This window comes from Sus scrofa, chromosome 8, assembly GCF_000003025.6.
Source record: "Sus scrofa isolate TJ Tabasco breed Duroc chromosome 8, Sscrofa11.1, whole genome shotgun sequence".
Classification (NCBI taxonomy): domain Eukaryota; kingdom Metazoa; phylum Chordata; class Mammalia; order Artiodactyla; family Suidae; genus Sus; species Sus scrofa.
Window position 1 is genome coordinate 46,076,561 of NC_010450.4, and position 18,749 is coordinate 46,095,309.

Consider the following 18,749-nt stretch of genomic DNA (forward strand, 5'->3'; position numbering starts at 1 on the left):
TTTTTAATTTTTAAAAGGCTAAATGCATTTTGACTAATAGAACCAGTTTTATATACAAATACATGTTTATTAACAAACAGAAATATATCTTTGATGATAAAATTAGGAGGTATTTTTATCTGCAGTACAAAAACTTAGTAATATATTATGTATAGTTTTACTTCTTGGCTTAGGAATACATAGCAAAAACGAAAAACTGGGTGAGAACGACTTGAAATAACAGAATTTTAGGATTAGAGTCATAGAGACCACTGCTTTTCTTTCTCATTTTAAAAGTTGAAGCCCAAAATGATTAAGGGGCAAGTATGATATGACACAGTCAACAAGAAGGCTGCAAAAGTGATATTAATGTGACAATTGCCCAGGAATTGGCTTACTTGGCTTTCCGAAACACTAGCAGAGTGTTCCTTCGGAATCGTGGGCTCCAATTGCCTGCCTCCTGGAAACAGTTCCTTGTACTCAGTCACTGTTTACTGTATTTGTTTAAACCATAAAAGCCACAAACTTAGTGAGGAAATTTTGAAGAAGCAGAGGGAATTGCCAAAGCAGATTCCCAGGCATAGGCTTGGCAGGCAGTGTGCGGCGCATAAATTTCCAAGGGGAAGTCCAGGCTTCCATCCTCCCTACCAAATCCCTTTCACGAACTTTTAATCACTAACCCAATCTTTCTTCCCCAGTGGTCCCCAGCTCGCGGGTTCAAAGGGATGAGAGCCCAGTTTACTTTCTTTGGGAAGTGGTTTTTCAAAACTTAGCCAAATCGCGGTGGAGCATCCGATTTCTAGCTATAAGTTTCTGAGAAAGATCGTGCAGCTCTGCGACCTTTCAGGACTTGGTTCATCTTCTAATTTCTTTCTTTTACCAGACTTTCCTTGAAACGGAGTCTTCTACTTGCAACCTGTATAAAGACGCGTTTCTAAGGAGCCAAGACTACATGTCTCTACTAAGCGGGTGGGGAACATGCAGTGAAAGCTGCGAGAGGGACCAGCATGCAGCAGGCTGGTCAAGTTGGCATCACAGCCCAGTGGAGCAGTGTAAAGACAGTACTTCAGAGATTCAATCCTGATCTATCTCTTTGCGGCTTTGGCCATTAAAGATAGAATTTTTGGGTTTTCCCTGGATCCTGGCTACATCACATTTATTTAGTTAAAGTTCACAATTTTGGAACACCTCGTCACGGGTGGTTTTTTGATCCTTTGCTTTTCGGGCTGGGTCAAGTGAGGTGAGTGGCAGCGTTTCTATATTGCCAGGTGGGTTTTATAGACTATAGAAGATAAAAATCAAAATTACTTTCAACGTAAAACAGCAGAGCCTGATGAGAGAAAGCTTCATTCCCAACAGCAATTAGCAATTCGGCTTCTGCAAGGCAGCCGGAAATCGGCTTTGCTGCATTTGGTCCAGACTGGAGCATCTTTCTCCCTGGCAGCTGCAGCGGCTGCACAAAGGTAGCTCCGGCAGGAGTGGGGCGCTGTCCGCGGTGCTGAAAGTCAAAGCTCCGGTGGGCTCGACAGCTCGCGAGACCCGAGGTCTCGCCCAGGGGCCGCAGCAGCTCGGCTCTGAGCTGCGCTCGAAGCCCCGCGCGCTCGACGCATGGGTGATGAGGGGCGCGCGGTGCGCTGGGGGAAGCGGGGAGAGCCAGCCGCCTGCCGCGACTCGCGCACGCGCGCCGAGGACCGCCTGCCCCTCTCTGTGTGTCGCGCGCGCTCGTGTGTGTGGTATGTGTGTGTGCGCGCGCGCGCGTGTGAGAAAGGGGAGAGGGAGAAGCGCGCGAGGGTGAGTGTGTGAGTGCATGGGAGGGTGCTGAGTGTTCCAAGGCACTGGGACCACAGCGGCAGCCTCCTGGAAACTGCATCTAGCCAGTCCTCCGGACTTCGGGCGCAGGGGCCGGGCGCAGGGCGGCAGCCACCAGCCAGACCTGGGAAATAGGAATTCTTCTGCCTCCACTTCAGGTTTTTAGCAGCTTGGTGCTAAATTGCTGTCTCAAAATGCAGAGGATCTAATTTGCCGAGGAGAACGGCCAAAGAAGGAAGAGGAGGAAAAGGAGGAAAAAAAAAAAAAAAAAAAAAGAGAAGGGTATTTTGTGGATGATCTACTTTTCTTGGAAATGCAAAAGATTATGCATATATCTGTCCTCCTTTCTCCTGTTTTATGGGGACTGATTTTTGGTGTCTCTTCTAACAGCATACAGATAGGTAGGTACCCTTTGTATTCTCCTTTTGAATTGTGCATAATTTTGTGGTAATCTTTGTTCAGAGTGGACAAATTAATTCGTGTCATGTAGACTTATGTCATACCTTGACTGCCTTCCAGATTTAAACTGCCTCGAATATACACGTTTCTCTTAGGATGAAGCGAAGGCAGAAGACTGTGCCTCTGATACAGTAATGGGAAAGGTCTTCTCATTTCTGACTCCCCGATTTTATTCATTCTGCCTTTGCAATATTTTCCTGTTTGTTCAGATTCTCTAGGGGTCCGAAAGCGAAGCTGGAGATTATTAGGAAGCGAGAATATTTCAGGCCAACCACCTTGCCCTTAGGGCTCATCTGTGTCTTGACCTCTGGTCTACCCTTTGGATGTTCTCCCCCAGCCCCCATCCCCCCTCTCATCTCGGGCAGCCAGGGTCCGTGGATATGTTTATTTGGCCTATTAGCTTGAATGAGGGACTCCTGGCAGTTAGGCGCTAGCGGGCTCTGCTCATTTCTCCCTCGGGCACTAACACTGTCCTCCTGCTTGGTGTTTGTTCTTCGCAGGGGGTCTGTTTCCCAGGGGCGCCGATCAGGAATACAGTGCATTTCGTGTAGGGATGGTTCAGTTTTCCACTTCAGAGTTCAGACTTACACCCCACATCGACAATTTGGAGGTAGCCAACAGCTTCGCAGTCACCAATGCTTGTAAGTAATGAATATTCATGCCCTTTGGGGTGCCGCACGCGGAAAGCGGACTGGTGTGTGTGTGTGTGTGTGTGTGTGTGTGTGTGTGTCAGTGTGCGGGCGTAGTGACTGCATACGCGCGTGCATGTGACGGCTTCGGAGAAAGGGGCTGAGATCTCGGGAACCCCTGCTGTCTGGGGGTGGTGGGGGGGTGAAGAGGAAGCGAAAAGCAAAGGAGAGTGTGCGCATTAGGGAGGGGACGGGGTATTGGAGCTGGGGTGATTTCCTTAGCGGGAGCGTTCTGGGTGTTCTGGCTTAGCCACAGTCCTCAAGAGAAGCCCCCACCCCCTGCGTGCCTGGTGGCACCCTGCCCAAGGGGAACACGCGGTGCCCCGGAGCGCGCCTACAGGCTGCTGGGTAAATCTCACGGCCACGGGTTTAAATCCTCAGGCCCGGCTCCGGGTCACTGTGCAGACCCCCGAGAGCTCAGTATTCTCTGCCGAAACTGGACAAGTTGTCACATTGGTCCTGGAGTTGGCTAGAGGCCGTTACATAAGGCCCACCGAGGGGCGCGGCGTGTCTGACGCAGCCCGGGGGATGGAGAGCGCGCGGTCCTTCCTTGCCGCTCCGGGAGCTTCAGCTTCACTTGAGGGGCATAGCGCCCTGGGCACCATGGGCCAGAGCGCTTTGTTCTCGGGTCGCTGGGCTCCCGCAGAGGCAGCCGAAGGAAAAGGACCTGAGAGCGGTGGGATGCGCAGAGTTTGGAATCTGTAGAAGTCGCCGATCAGCCATTTTACTCTTCTCTGCTATCCTGTTAGTTGCAGCGCTCGCGCAGAGCTCGCAGACACGCCACCAAGCTCCATCCAGGCTTCAAAGTAATAGGATCCAAGAAATTAAGTCTCCAAGTATTTCAATGGAAAGGCTGGCTGGTCCTGGTCCAGGCACTGCCACCCGCGAGGGCGTGGGCGGTGCAGCCACTGCTGGACCCTCCTGCCCTCTGCCAACAGCTGCCATCATTTCCTGCTGACTGGGTTGGGGTGACTCTTTTCTGACTTGATGTTCTCAGTGTTTCTTTCATAGCTGACAATTTCGTGGGGGTGGGGAGGATTTGCAGATGGCTCACCTCCCACTCTGGCTACAGTGTAAGAAGCTAGCGGAAAATTACCACAGGAAAAACCCCAACTGCAGTGTCCCCACATTAGACAACACCTGGTTGCTATCCCACTTCCCCATGTTAAGCCTCAATCATTTATTCGATGGGTTAGCTTGATTGTAGTATCAGGAATATTGTCAGCTCATTTTGAAATTTCTTTCAACCAAATGAAGAAATGAAACAGTATCTTTGACTTATAGACCAGGAGTCCTTATTATGTTCATAGTAGATGCTTAGAATTCAACTGTTGATAGATCTCAGTGCTGTATGTTTTCTTCACATGTTGATACCAAGTGAGAAAAGAAACTGTGGATGGTAAGGTGGGGTAGGGGGTAGAGGGAGAGAGAGAGGACTGAGAAGTGGATTTACAGCTTTAAAAAATCTCCATAAAATAATATAGGAATATCTTGGAAAAATTTAGTATATATGTATACATACAAATAAGCCAATTGTAGTTTCATTTTTGAAGGCACTTATACTTGACCTGTTTACTTACCAGATTCAGATTATTCATTTGATTTGGTATCAGGCTTCCAGTTTTTTTTTTTTTTTTCTCTCTGAATTATGAGCTTGACATCCAATTGTGCTGAGTAGCTGACTGTAAGTAATTGTATACTTGGGTGAAAATGTTGTGGAAAGTAAGCAACCTAAAACAAGACTATGATTATTGCAAGAATGTAGATTTTAAAAACAAGGTGAAAGTAATTGATAGCTATACTTTTTGAAAATTGTCAATGACAGAGAAGACCACTTACCGTTGAAGATCATGCCAGGGCCTGGCTGGGAGCAGAGCAGACATGTACATTGAATGAAATAAGAATTTCTTCATTCCAAATGCTGAATGATTGTGCTGGAGCTTTGTCAAGACTAAATATTATGGTTAGTTTAGGTTAGGTGACTAGTTTGGATCTTCAGTGTTAATATTTTTGAACAGATTGATTTCTTAATATAAATTTTATTGAAATAAGATAGGCTGACAGAAAATGTTCATATATTAAACACATATATAATTTTATGAATTTCCACAGAATCAATATGTCCATGTAACAAGAGATAAAAACCCACACAGAATTTAATATGTTTGACCATGATTCTGAGAAAAAACAAACCTTCATTTTGCACAGCATTTTTTGTTTTTCTCAGAAAATGAAACTGGAATTAAAAGTTGCATGTCTCCAAATCCCTAAATTACTCCTCCAGGGATTACTCCAGCACAGCACTAAAGCAAAGGAGCTGAATGCATTTTCAAGTTTCTGGTATGGGAATTCAGAACCAGGGCCCATGCAAGTTTGAGTTATAAGTAATCTTACTGATTGCTGAAGAGAACTAGTGAGACCCTGTTACAGAAGAGAGACTTAGTGAATAGAATTTTCTAGAATTGACATTAACTCATTCACTAGACAAATCATTTAACATTTTTGTGGCTCAATTTCTTTATTCCTTTGAGAATTTCACAATCTAGAGCTTGCAAAATGAAATGGATTATTTGTATCCCTCTTCTTTTTTTTTATTCAGTTGTTTTTTTTTTTTCCCCCACTGAGAGCAATAGAAAATGTAAAATTAGTTTAACTTTTCAGCGGGAGAGAGAGAGGGAGAGAGAGGGAGATATGCTTGTATAAACTATAATTACAAAGTCAACAATCAAGAAATGAATGAAAATCTCTAGTATCAAATTTGTTAAGATAAGTCTCGATCATTTAAATCCTGCGCAAGATTTTTCTCCTGTGTTTAGTCTTTGTTTCTTTGCCTTTTCAGTCAGGGAAATCCATGGCTTTCCTACATGAAATGGAAGCAGCAGTGTTAAATATGTTGGTAGCAGAAAGCAAACCGACTTTCTTCTTAACTCACTGTGAAAGGGTTCCTAAAGGAACTTGTCTGTCCTTCTAGTTAAACCAGAAAAACCCCATAGCGTTAAATTCATATATTAAGAAAGCTGAGTTGTAAACCTTAATAATATAATTTCAAAGTAGAAAAGATACTTGTTTACTAATTTAATTGTATTCCTGACATGGAGGGAGGGACTAATTTGGAAATGCTGAGGGCTACATTGCTTGAAGGATCCAGCAGGATCCACTGAATGGTTTAAGGTTATGCAAACGAAATGAAACGAAGTCACTCTATTCTGAACTGGGCAAGCACTTGAACTCCCTCCCACATCCTCTCTCACAGTCACAGTAGGATAATGGAAGTACTTACTTGTTCCCATTTGTTTCCATGGGTACCTGAAGAAATAAAGACAGATTTCCAATTTCTTCTTATTTTCTCCCCCTGCCCCTGACTTCTTTTCTTCCTTCTTTCTTCTTACCTAGAAATCTTACTAAGGTTCTTTTCCCCCACCACCCCCTCCCCACCAAGGGGGGACGTGGATATGAGAAAAATCCATAAAACCATAAAAATAAATACATAAAACTAGTAAACCAGTATCTGATACTCAACAGTTGAATCAGTGATGGCCCCAAGACTTCCTTCCTCCCTCCCCCATCTTCAGTATTTGCTGAGTGTCTTCTAGTTGTCAGAGAATAAAGGAATGCTGTTCCCACAGTAATTCATTTTTTCCTAGCCTTTCCCCTAAATGCTCTTTTAAATAGGTTTGAAATCCTCGGAGGCATGGACGGTTTCCCTGTACACTGGCCTCTGGGGTCTTGTCTAAGAAGTTTAGTCTAAGGATGTGAAGACATTCTAGTAATTCTTCTACAAAAGCAATTAATGACAGTAACTCAACATTTTTGTGAAAATAATTAATTTGATATTAGCATATGTATATACACCACATATTCTATATAGTTGAACAAAATCAACAGCAAGTTTTAGGAACCTACTAAATATTTTTGCATTTTAAAAATTTTAATAAACTTTAATGTTCTGCTTAGTACTAAAACGTTTGAAATAAAATTTAAAAGGGCTGTGAACATGAGTATTTGATCACATAGAGCTTTGAATGAAAAAAATATTAAATATTAAATGTTCTCCTCAAAATATTTCCCATTCATTTTTATTAATGATTTTGGCAAATAGCTATTAATCTATTTAAAAATAATTTCATTATTTTATATTTCAATTTCATAAAAAATAGATTATAAAAATATTAAATTTAAAGAAACAGCAGTTAAGAGTCTACTTTTTTCCTAAGCCAGCAGATGGAGATGTTGGAGAAAATATTGTTCTTTCATAATGCTGTTGCGCACACTGAATACCTTTTGAAATTGGAAAAAACAAATAAATAGCATCTTTTTGGAAGATATTCACTTAAAATGGTGTGTTTGAAAAATAATTCTCAGTGCCTTTTAAAAAGAGTGCTTTCAATTTTATTTTTAAAATAGATTATTTAAATATCCTTGTGAATTTGATTCATAAAGAAATTTAGGGACAGCATTGATTATAAATGTTCTTGCAAGAAAGAGAATTCTAAGAGTATTTTTTTTCAGCTTTTTAACCTTGATTTTTAGGTATTATTTTTAAGGTGTATTTCTTATCATTGAGTTTTAGTTATGAATTATTGAGATTGTGTATCTGTGATCATCAAATTAATTGATGCTTGCTAAACCTTTATGACACTTTGTATGAATTTGACCCTGTATATATGTATAGTATTGTAAATATAGATTATGCCTAGGTATAGATTGGCTGGGCTATTATGTTTTGCCATTTTGTGAGGTAATTATGAAAGCCTTTAATGTATGCAGAATTTTCATAAACCCAGAATCAACTTACATGCTGTTGAAAAATCAAAAGGATTTGTGTTGTGGATAAAACCGTGAACAATGTACCAGAACACTATACCTTATAACCTGGGGTGTAAATCTTTAACTATCATCAATTGAAGGTTACAAAGAATGAAATAGCTTTTTATGTGTGAGAATAATTAATTTTCATTGCATTTTTTTTGGTATTTAAGTTTTCATACTTCATGTATTATAAGAGAATTTCAAGAAAATAAGACATTATGCTAAATGAAAATCAGAAAATAGCATTGGTTGAAATAGTCTAGGGTATGAGAAAATGAGTATTTAAATAAAATGACTATTAACCAACTATAAAGGAAAAAATAAAAATCCCTACAAAAAATAAAGTTACTGTACAAAATGATAGTAGCTTAAGAGTAACAAGAGTTTATTCCTATGCACTTCCTTTTTGAGGTCTTAACAGGCCTCAAACTGCTGACTCAAGAGGTATGGGCTGTTTCCGTTTCATATCAAACTGTTCAAGTGGTAGCATCATTGCACTGTGACGTTAGGACAATAGCATTTTGATTCATGACAGAGCCCAGGTCCTCCTGGAATCTTGTCCAACAACACATAAACTTTCAGACTTCCCAGAGCCCAGTTTTAAGGGAGGCGGTAGAATACCAGTCGTTTTCCAGTTATTCCAGCATGCCCTGCTGTATGATTGACTTTTCAAAGAGCGTGGTGTTTTTCCCCTGCTCTTCCACTATCCTCCTCCTTTTCCTCTTTTAAAAAAGTCAGTGGAAGTGCTAAAGCTTCAGGGCAAATGCTATTACAGAAAATAAACCTAAATTGAAATAGATCTTTCTGGAGTACCCGTCATGGCTCAGCGGTTAACGAATCCGACTAGGAACCATGTGGTTGCAGGTTCTATCCCTGGCCTTGTTCAATGGGTTAAGGATCCAGCGTTGCTGCAGCACGGTTCGAATCTGGTGTTGCTGTGGCTGTGGCTTAGGCCGCAGCTCCAGCTCCAGTTAGACCCCCTAGTCTGGGCACCTCCATGTGCTGCGGGTGCGGCCCTAGAAAAGAGGAAAAAAAAAGAAATCTTTCTTTTCTTTTCTTTTTCTTTTTTTAAGTGAGTAGAGAATATAATACACAGAGCTAAAAATCTTGTTTTAAATTTTAAGTGTTTTACTGAGATGTTAGTGGATCCTGGATAAATTATATTTTCTTTCTTCTTTGACTGAATTCTACTGAGGATTCACCAGACTTCATTAAAATATTAACTCTTTCATTATGGCAATTGTCATTCAATATTTCTGAGGTTTTCTCTTAATGAATGGAATAACTAATTTCCAAATATCCTAAATGACTATGCCCCATGAATAAGATAGGAAAATTAGTTGTTAAAAATCAAAGTTTAAAATCTCAAAACCACTCACAATTTAAACATTTTCAAACACTACATTTTTTTTTCTAAGCTGACTTCACTAATTTGGGAAATAAACGTGGTAGTTCTTAACACTGGTGTCATATGATACTCTAACATCTATTTTTTTGGGGTACTATTCAATTTAAAATATTTTGTCATTTTTTGATAATTTTAATTGATAGAATGTAAACATGCCTTTCTCAAAGGTAGGATCTTTCCCCTATTGACTTTGTATCCTTCATGATTATTTCTCTATTAAACAGACTTAGTAGAGCAGAATTTCTTATTATAGAATTATACATTTTAAAGTCAGAAATTTGCTCTTACTCTGCATTTGGATTTCAGAAGAAACAGTTTCCCTGGTATCTGCCTCTGATTTTATTTAGATAGAGGTGCGATACATTTTTCATTTTCGTCTACAAGTTAGATATGCTCAAAGTTACTGTCTTTATCCCTGAAGCAACATTGCTCTACGTTAAAATGCTTTGCCGAAGTAAATGCTGTCGGCAAGATGCAAAGCTGTGATGCAAGTGGTTAGAAAACAGGACTTTATTCTCAGGGCCCTGAAGGTTATGGGAGTGCCCAGCTTCCCTTTTTGTTCTGGACTTTCCACAAAACATGACTGACCGCACATATTCCTTGAAGAGCCACAAAATCACCTTAGTCTCTCTCAACCCTGCTTTCCCAGAATATCATATACCACAGTTTTCTCTTATTTCTTTTAAAGCAAAATTTTTAAAAAGCACTAAATTACAGAAATATTTCCTTTCTCTTAGACATATTTAGGAATGAGAAATTTACAGACACAACTTCTTATGGACCAGTTGTTCTAATATTTGCACTAGTGGGTTTGATATTCTTTAATTGGCATGCCTTTTTCCCTTTTTTTGTGTCAGCGGTTTCTTTAGGATTGTTTTTCAATAATTAAGCTTTGTCCTGTTTTTATTTTATTAATAATTTGCTTCAGGAAAAATAAAACCTAACTTGTAATTAGGAGTGAGTTTTTGTTTTGTTTTTTTTTTTTTGTTTTTGTTTTTTTTTTTTTTTTTGCATTTTAGGGCTGCACTGTGCCTATGGAGTTTCCCAAACTAGGGGTCTAATTAGAGCTACAGCTGCTGGCCTATGCCACAGCCACAGCAATGCCAGATCTGAGCCTTGTCTGGGATCTACACCACAGCTCACATGGCAACGCCAGGTCCTTAACCCAGAGTGAGGCCAGGGATTGAACCCACAACCTCATGGTTCCTAGTCGGATTCATTTCTGCTGTGCCATGACGGGAACTCCAGGAGTAAGCATTTTGGATGATTTTTTTCAAAAATACATTAACCAACATGAAAAATAAAATTCTGTAATTACAAGTTGTAATTCTATAATTACAATTACAAATCAAAAATACCTGTAGCTTAAGGTTAAAGACAATTTAAAATACAAAGTCTTGACATTTATAAGAGTTTTCAAATGAATAGCATAAATAGGTTTGGGAGATGGGGGTTCATTATAGGAAGGTAATTTATAAGAAGATATTTTCTTAGATAGTTTTAATTTTCATCTCTCTTGACATTTCTCAAAGGCACCACATATGCCTCTCATAGTTTTACTATTTAGATTATTATTCAGAATTTTATTTTATAGTTTTCTCTAGCTTATTTATGGATGTGTTATGTTAATGGCTACCCTTTTTCTATTATTTTAGCATTTAAAATTTGAGCACAAACTGGATTAAATCGAGAAGTGCCTAAATTCTAATTTGTCTATGATACTTTGAATAGGACATCATATTTCTAAAAAGCTTTTGACAATCTAAATTAATATCAAATATAAATACTACAGTATTCACTTACTTTATACTGCTCTGATACTTGCACCGATCAAATTTCAGAAAACCTCAGAAGATGCCCCTTTAATGCAAATATTTTTAGTCTCAACTTTATAAATATCCAGTGATACATATGGAAATTACAGAAACATGTTTATAAAAACTGAGAATGCTCTATGTTTGTTATTAAAACATAGTAAATTATTACCTAGTTCTTCATCCCTTTGTGGCTTAGTCAATCATTTCTAACTTCAGCATAAAATTAATTGAAACTCATGTATATAATTTGATATAAGAAAAGGTATTCTCAGCCTATAAACCGTTGGCAGCTGATACTAAGGCTTTGCTTTAGAATACCATTCTCTTTCAGATTTAGGATTTATTTTACAATTTCCCTTGCATTAATGTTTGATCCGTTGCAGTAAGAATATGTCAGCAATGTGATTATATATATTTTTTTACTTATGCAAGAATAAAAGGATAGAATGAGCATTTTGAAATAATTATTTTCAGGCCAAAAGGAAAAAAATAGTTATTTTTCTTTGCTGAAGATTGCAAAATTTCTTAAAGTGTGGGAGGGGAACTGTGGACCCAGAGGAAAAACTCAGGCTGTGTAACTTGGTGTGCTAAGCAGGGGAGTAGGAATTTGGAACTGAGAATTATTTTTCTTTCTTCTTTTTGTTTAAGCTTTTCATTGACTTGTGTTTGCTTAGTTTGCACATCTATGGTTAGTTTTCTATACTAGAAGTGAGCTACTATAAAACAGTGAATTCTTATCATAATATTACTTTTGATAAATAGATACTATTAACTTCTTCCAGAGGGAGGTAAGGAGGAAAAGAAACAGTGTATATCCCTCATTGGCAAAACCACCAATTTCTGAGCTGGTTAAAAAAAAAAGCTGGTTAAAAAAAAAAGTCATTCTTGAAAATTATGAGGTAAAAGTTTATTGAAAAGTTTTGGAAAACATAGCTAAATATTTGTAATTTTTTAGCATGCTACTAGAAAATAAGAAACTTTATTTCCTCCTTGGGGTTCCTGAGATGTAGCAACTTAAGGACTGTTTGATAAATGCTGATAGGACTTATCAGCAGAACACAAAAATTTGTCTTTTAGTTTATGTTATCTGGCGGTGACTTATTCTCCTTCCTCAACATCTAGATAATAGTTTTAACAAAATTAGATATATTTTAAAATATATTAGCATGTCTTAGAAGGATATTTAACAAAATTAATGATGATTGTCAAACAACATGTACTTTTTTGACTTTAAAGTACATTGTGCAAAAGATTATTATAGGACAATTTGGGACTGAAATGTGGAACACACCTTGAGTAGTTTCAATCCGAATAAGGATTTATAAGGTGTAGGGGGATCAGTTTAGTCAACGAATTGGGGAATATTGTCATCTCATTTAAACATATTCTTCAGAAGATTTATGCAAGCTATTTATTTGAATTGCATATATTAAAAAGAACTATCTGCTTTCAATGACTCAGCTACCGCAAAAGTAATTTCTGCAGTTCTAGAGTGAGAGGAGGGCTACCCTTTATAAACAAAAGTGTCTCCTCCTCTTAGATTGGCAAAGAAAGTTCTGGAAGTGCTGATCTCCAGGGATGGTAGGAAAAATGTGTGCTTTGCTAGATTTTCTTGAAAGATCCATTTCAAATTAGGGTGTGATTTTTTTTTTCTTTATTTGTGTCTTCTCTTGCGGTTTTTTTTTTTTATTACTCAGTGAATTTATCACATCTGTGGTTATATAATGATCATTGCAATCCAATTTCACAAGATTTCCATCCCACAACCCAAGCACATTCCCTCACCCCCCAAACTGTCTCCTCTGGAGACCATAAGTTTTTCAATGTCTGTCAGTCAGCATCTGTTCTGCAAAGAAGTTCAGTCTGTCCTTTTTTCAGATTCCACATGTCAGTGAAAGCATTTGATGTTGGTGTCTCATTGTCTTGCATTTTTGAAGAATTAAAAAATTTCAATCTTATTTTTTAGTTTATGTATGAAATGGAGATATTGAGCTTTATAATTCCCAAGCACTTTCACAATTTATAACTTTATTTGTTTTACCAGTTTTGTTGTTGTTGCTGTTCTTGTTTTTACTAGTTTCCAGTGTTATTACTGATTTACATCTAGAGGAGAAATTTTAGGAACAGAGGCAACAATTCAGAGGGAATATCAAGGGGCAGTAAAGTTTTAGTCTTTTGATGGGAAGCACTATAAATTCTCAAATTTATATGTCAGAGCACATTGAGTCAAGAATTGTCATCTTAATGATAAACATGCAAGTCTATGAAAATAAAAATCTTTGATTCTTTGTAGTTTGGAGCCATGGTGACATGGGACATAGAATAGCATTAGTTTCGAGTCTGAACTTGGAATGCAGTTCTGGTCCCACTATCAGATGGGTGCCATTGAACAAGTTGTTTAGTGTAGTTCCATTTCCACCTTTGTAAAAGGGACTCATACACTATAGGATTATTTGGAAGATACACGATAGGCATAAACCATTCTGTGTTTGGCACATCTAAGTGCATGGATGTCAGTGGACTTTTATCACTTTCTGTGTTGGGATCTTTGGTAGGAGGAGGGGGTTTGATAAGCTCTTGCTGTGAGAGGTAGAGAACAGAGAAAAACACATTTCTAGTTTCTTGTCAAATTTTTTTTCTGCTGTTGTGTACCAGGGAAGGACTGTTTGGTGACAAAGAAGAGACTAACAAAATAAGCCACGTAAGCCACTTGAAGATAAATTTAGTGCACTAAAATATGAGCATGGTTTTGAAAAGCTGAGATACTGAAACTTGAGCAGTATTACATTTTTCCCTTTGTCCAATATAATTCACATCAGGATGTTGAACAATTTGGAATTCTTTCATCCCTGGTGGATCTTTCAAGCCCATAATTAAGATATCTCCACACATCATCTAACTGTGCACATGATAGATTCCTCATGGTTTATTTCACCTAATTAATTGATTGCATTTATTTAAATGAAAGCAGACAAGAGAAACACAAGCTTTAGAATCAGGCAAATATAGCTTGGACTATGATTAGTAGCTTTATGACACACAGCATGATTTTTTTCCTCTTTGTAGGATGAGGCCATTTCCTCATCATGCCTGACCTTATTAATGGGGATTTAAATGAGAAAATAAATGCCTTGATTAGTTTGTCAAAAGTGATCCAAATATCCTTTTCCTGTACCTCAGCTTTTTACTCTGAACTGAACAGTGTGCTCAGAGCAATGGAGGAAAAAATAAAGGAGATTCTTGCCTTCAAAGAGCTTATCTATATGATAGCTTTATATTTATGTAGAACTTTTATCTTTTTAAAACACTTTCCTAGCTGCTTGCTCTTCAGTGTGACTCTGTAAAGTTTACAGGCTAAATGGAATTATTATTATTATGCCTATACCAGTTTCCAGGTGAGAAAACAGAAATTTGAGTGACTTGTTCGAAGCTACTGTAAATTTGCGGAGGAACTCCTAGAAAACACACCTTCTGCTTCCTGGAACAGAACTTTTCCCTAGAGTCAGAGGGCAGTGCAGCCAGTATATTAAAATGGCCAGATGTAGTTTGAAATTATGGCTCCAACATTGACTAGTTATGTGACTTTATATATGTCAGTTAAACTTTCTAAACCTGTTTCCTCCTCTATAAAATGGAGGTCATTATAATATATGCTTCATGATGTCAGATTCAAATGATAATTGTTGCTCTATCTAATACAGTGATTGATGATGCAAATTTCAATGATTTCCCATCTACCTGAGTAATTAATTATGTACTTAGCTCTGAGCTTTTAGATGAATGGAAGATCAGTAGCTAAGGAAACTAACCTAGCTCTCTATGTAATTTTCAAATGAATAAACTTATTTAATTCAACCATTCAAGCTAACACTAAAGACTAGGGTTTTATTCTGTTATCATTTTCAGAATACTGGTGAATTTTACAAGAGTTTTAATATGTTCTTGATCCAGAACCCCTCTAGTAAATAGATAAACATTATGAACTGAAAAAGCAGGAGTTCTCGTTGTGGCTCAGTGGGTTAAGAACATGAAAGGGTGTCCATGAGGATGCCGGTTCAATCCCTGGCTGTGTTCAGTGGGTTAAGTCTGGCATTGCCATGAAGATCTGTAAGTTACAGACATGGCTCAGATCCTGTGTTGCTATGGATGTGGTGTAGGCTGGCAGTTGCAGCTCTGATTTGATCCCTAGCCCCAGAACTTCATATGCTGCAGGTATAGCCTTAAAGAAAGAGGGAAAAAAAAAAAAAAAAAAAACCCTGAAAAATCATGCTTGAGTTAAAAAATATATATATAGATTCTGGTTAGCATTATGTGTGAATATCTGATAGTGTTCAGTTACCACTTCTACCATCAGTACATGGTAGAAGTACATGAACAAGTAAAAATGAGAGTAGGGTGACATTAAACATGGCACGGCTCCTTGTGACTTTTCCCTGTGGATCAATTGTCTGTATCTCATTGCTGGTCAGGAGGCCCATTGTCGCCTTCCTCATTAGTTCCTTCCATAGCAGGAACGTGGGAGGCTCTCTGTCCCTATTCTCTTAGAAAGGTTTTGAAATGGACAATTTTTCAAATGACTTCTTGTCCAGAGATAATTTCCCTCCGAGGATGGAGAAATGCTCTTTGAGGAGATGTAATCACTGATAATGAGTAAAAATAAGGAAATCCCATGGAGGAGCTAAATCTTTTCTTAGTTTATAAACTATTCACTAGCTCGTTCTGTGTTGACTTTCCTTATTCTGATGCTACATCATGTTTCAGTGACTAGCAGCATGGGAACTCTTTAATGTAGTGTGATAAGAACTTGGGTTGAAATTACTCTTTTAAAGCAGATCCATTTATTTACAAGATAAACTTATAATGATGACTTTGTATTTGGGCCTGAAGTAGAAAAATAGGGAAAAAGTCAAATGTTTTTCTTCAGAACACTTCTGTCTATGTTGCTTGTATGCATCAAAAACTGTCACATGATTCACTTCTTTCTTTTATCAAACTTTTTGTAGATACCTGTTTAATGCCAAACTCCTAGGTAATGTCTCAGGCAACAAAGAACAAGGTGAGGTTTCTGCATTGGAAATTATTCATGAATACAGAACTTTTTTTAAATGGCAAAAGTGGAAATAGTTAATCCAGGTCAGCTACATGATCTTATTATTATTTTAGATTGTGTAATATAGCCATTATTTCTAGATTGTTTATAAGTGTTATCCTATTACCTTGGAACAAGCAAGATTTGAATCAAGAGAATTCCCATTGTGGCTCAGCAGATTAAGAACCCAACTATTAGCCATGAGGACGTGGGTTTGATCCCTGACCTTGCTCAGTGGGTTAAGGATCCAGCATTGTCATGAGCTTTGTTGTAGGTTGCAGACTCAGATCTCACATAGCTGTGGCTGTGGCATAGGCTGGCAGCTGCAGCTCTGATTTGACCCCTATCCTGGGAACTTCCATATGCTGCAGGTATGTCCATAAAAAGCCAAAAAAAAAAAAAAAAAAGCCAAAATAAAAAAGCAAAAAGGAAAAGATTTGAATAGAAATGTCTTAAGAGCAGAAATGATAATTCCGAAAACTATGAAGAAATCATAAAAGAGATAGAAGCTGAAAAAGCATTGTCTTGTATAGTGAATTAGAATATATTTTTGAAAGATGGGGAATGCCGAGACCAGCTCAGCAGGTTAGGGCTGAAGAATGGGTGCTGTGAAACTTAAGGAAAAAGTTAACATAAAACAAGACACAGAGACATTTATCTTAATTAAAGGTGGGAACTGGGGGACTCAAGGTCTCAGGGACCAAGATTCCCACCTCAAGAAACCACACTGCTTTTATTGCACTTTAGGATTACATGAAGTGAGGAGGGGGTTGTAGGTGCAGGATATAGGTTTTTTAAAAATTATTTTAAAAGTCACATAGCCGGTAGTGGATTAAGCTTTTATTCTGAGCTTTAGGCATTTAACAATCATTAGCATTTGAGGAAGCTTGGCCTCAGCTATCAATACATATCACCATTGTGCTTCTGCAGACTTTGTGCCTATCTGCAGCAACCCAGCATGCCTAGGTTTGCACCTCGGTTCTCCTTGCTAATGCATATTCTGCTAACGACCCCTCTTAAACCCCTTGGAACCATGAGGCTCATCTTCCTCATTCTTTAGAGGATATGCCATGCTTGTACAAACGGCATGCCAATCTGCACAGGTCCGGCATTCCTAGCCAACGCATTATGTCCTCATTCAGCTGACCCCATGAATAACTTATACCTTTAGGTCTTTGTTCTTAAGCTTAAGTCATTTACCAGCACTGTGACTGTTTTTCAAGCAGGAAGATGGGGTAAAGTAAAGCAGGGCAAGATGGAGTTTTCAGCATAGAAAATAGAAGCAAAGAGGCTAAAAAAATATTGTAGAAACATAACTCAGGACAGGGGCAGCTAAATGAGGAACTAGTGGTAATAACAGTGATATTAATTGCAGAACTTTCAAAAATAATTTTAATTTTTGAATCACATTTGGAGATGATTTATATTTTATTTTGGAAGATTTTCCCTTACTTTGGCTTCTCTGTCAAAAGTTCTTCAATTAAGTCTGTGTGTTCTTTAAATAAATTCCTTTGATGAGACGATATTGTTTAATTATTATAAATACTGTATTAGTTTATCACTGAAGAAACAAGTTGCAAATTTTACAATAATGTTTTATAAAGTATTTAAAATATTAATGCCTGTAGCTTTTTTGAGTGATCTATAGGATACTCACACCTTTCTAGTCGTCTTGTAATGTTAAAACAGATTTTATATAATCTAAACCTTTATTATAACAGTTTAAACATTTTAGGTGGCAAAATATTGTTTGTCAAAAAATTGATGCGGTTTTAACGTATAAAAATACATAAAAGAATTGAAATGTTTGTTAACAATAGCATTAGGATTGTGTATGATTTAAAAGTTAAAATCTGCAAAAATTAGGATTTGGTTTCTTAGGGTTTATATTTTAGGGTTTAAACATCAGGATGTAAATAGTTAACATAAATACCATATGGTATCACTTACATGTGGAATCTAAAACAGGGCACAAGTGGACCTATCTATAAAAGAGGAAGAGACTCAGGGACATAGAGAACAGACTTGTGGTTGCCAAAGGAGGAGGCTAGGGTTAGTACATGCAAACTATTACATTTAGAATGGATAAGCAATGAGGTCCTGCTGTATAGCATAGGGAACTATATCTAATATCTTGGGATTAGAACATGATGGAAGATAGTATGAGAAAAAAGGTGTATATATATATATGTATGACTGGGTCATTATGCTATCTATACAGCAGGAATTTGCGCAACACTGTAAATCAACTATAATACAAAAATGAATGCATATGGTTATTTTTAAAACAATACAAACAGGTATACAATAAATATTGTGCCTTTTCTCCTTCATTTCCACTTCTCTCAGATAATCACCATCAGTGGTTTCCAGAAATGCAAGTGTCACAGACACACTGTTCTTTCTGTATTTCCTTAATTTTCTGCTTAACATAAATCCAAGACTTGTTTTATCTGCAATTTTCTCTTTCTTTGTAGTTACTGCCAGTATTCTGTTGTTATTTAGAGTATCTTTTGTTGATGAATGTATCAATCTTTTCCTGTCTGTTTTCACAATGAGTGCAAATGGACTTGCAGAATAGATATCTATGAGTGGAATAATTGGGTCAAAGGATTTTTGCATTAAAATTTGTGCTAAATGTTCAGAAAATGTATATCGACTTATATACCTACCTAGAATGTAGGGGTACG

General features: G+C 37.8%; 1 protein-coding gene across 7 annotated transcripts in view; it reads left to right on the top strand.

The window, feature by feature from the left end:
- The window catches only part of GRIA2 (glutamate ionotropic receptor AMPA type subunit 2), a 169,023-nt gene continuing 151,835 nt past the window's right edge, over positions 1,562-18,749 (top strand). For 2 of the 7 annotated variants that reach the window (XR_002346643.1, XM_013989302.2), the window contains exons 1-2: positions 1,745-2,189; positions 2,748-2,888. Coding sequence is in view for 6 of the 7 variants with exons in the window: in XM_013989302.2 (XP_013844756.2) it covers positions 2,102-2,189; positions 2,748-2,888 (229 nt within the window). In the remaining variant the exon portion in view is untranslated. Of the gene's footprint in view, positions 2,190-2,267; positions 2,391-2,747; positions 2,889-18,749 lie in introns of those variants that run through there. The other 5 variants (XM_003482389.4, XM_005656504.3, XM_013989301.2 and 2 more) reach the window with 5 other exon arrangements.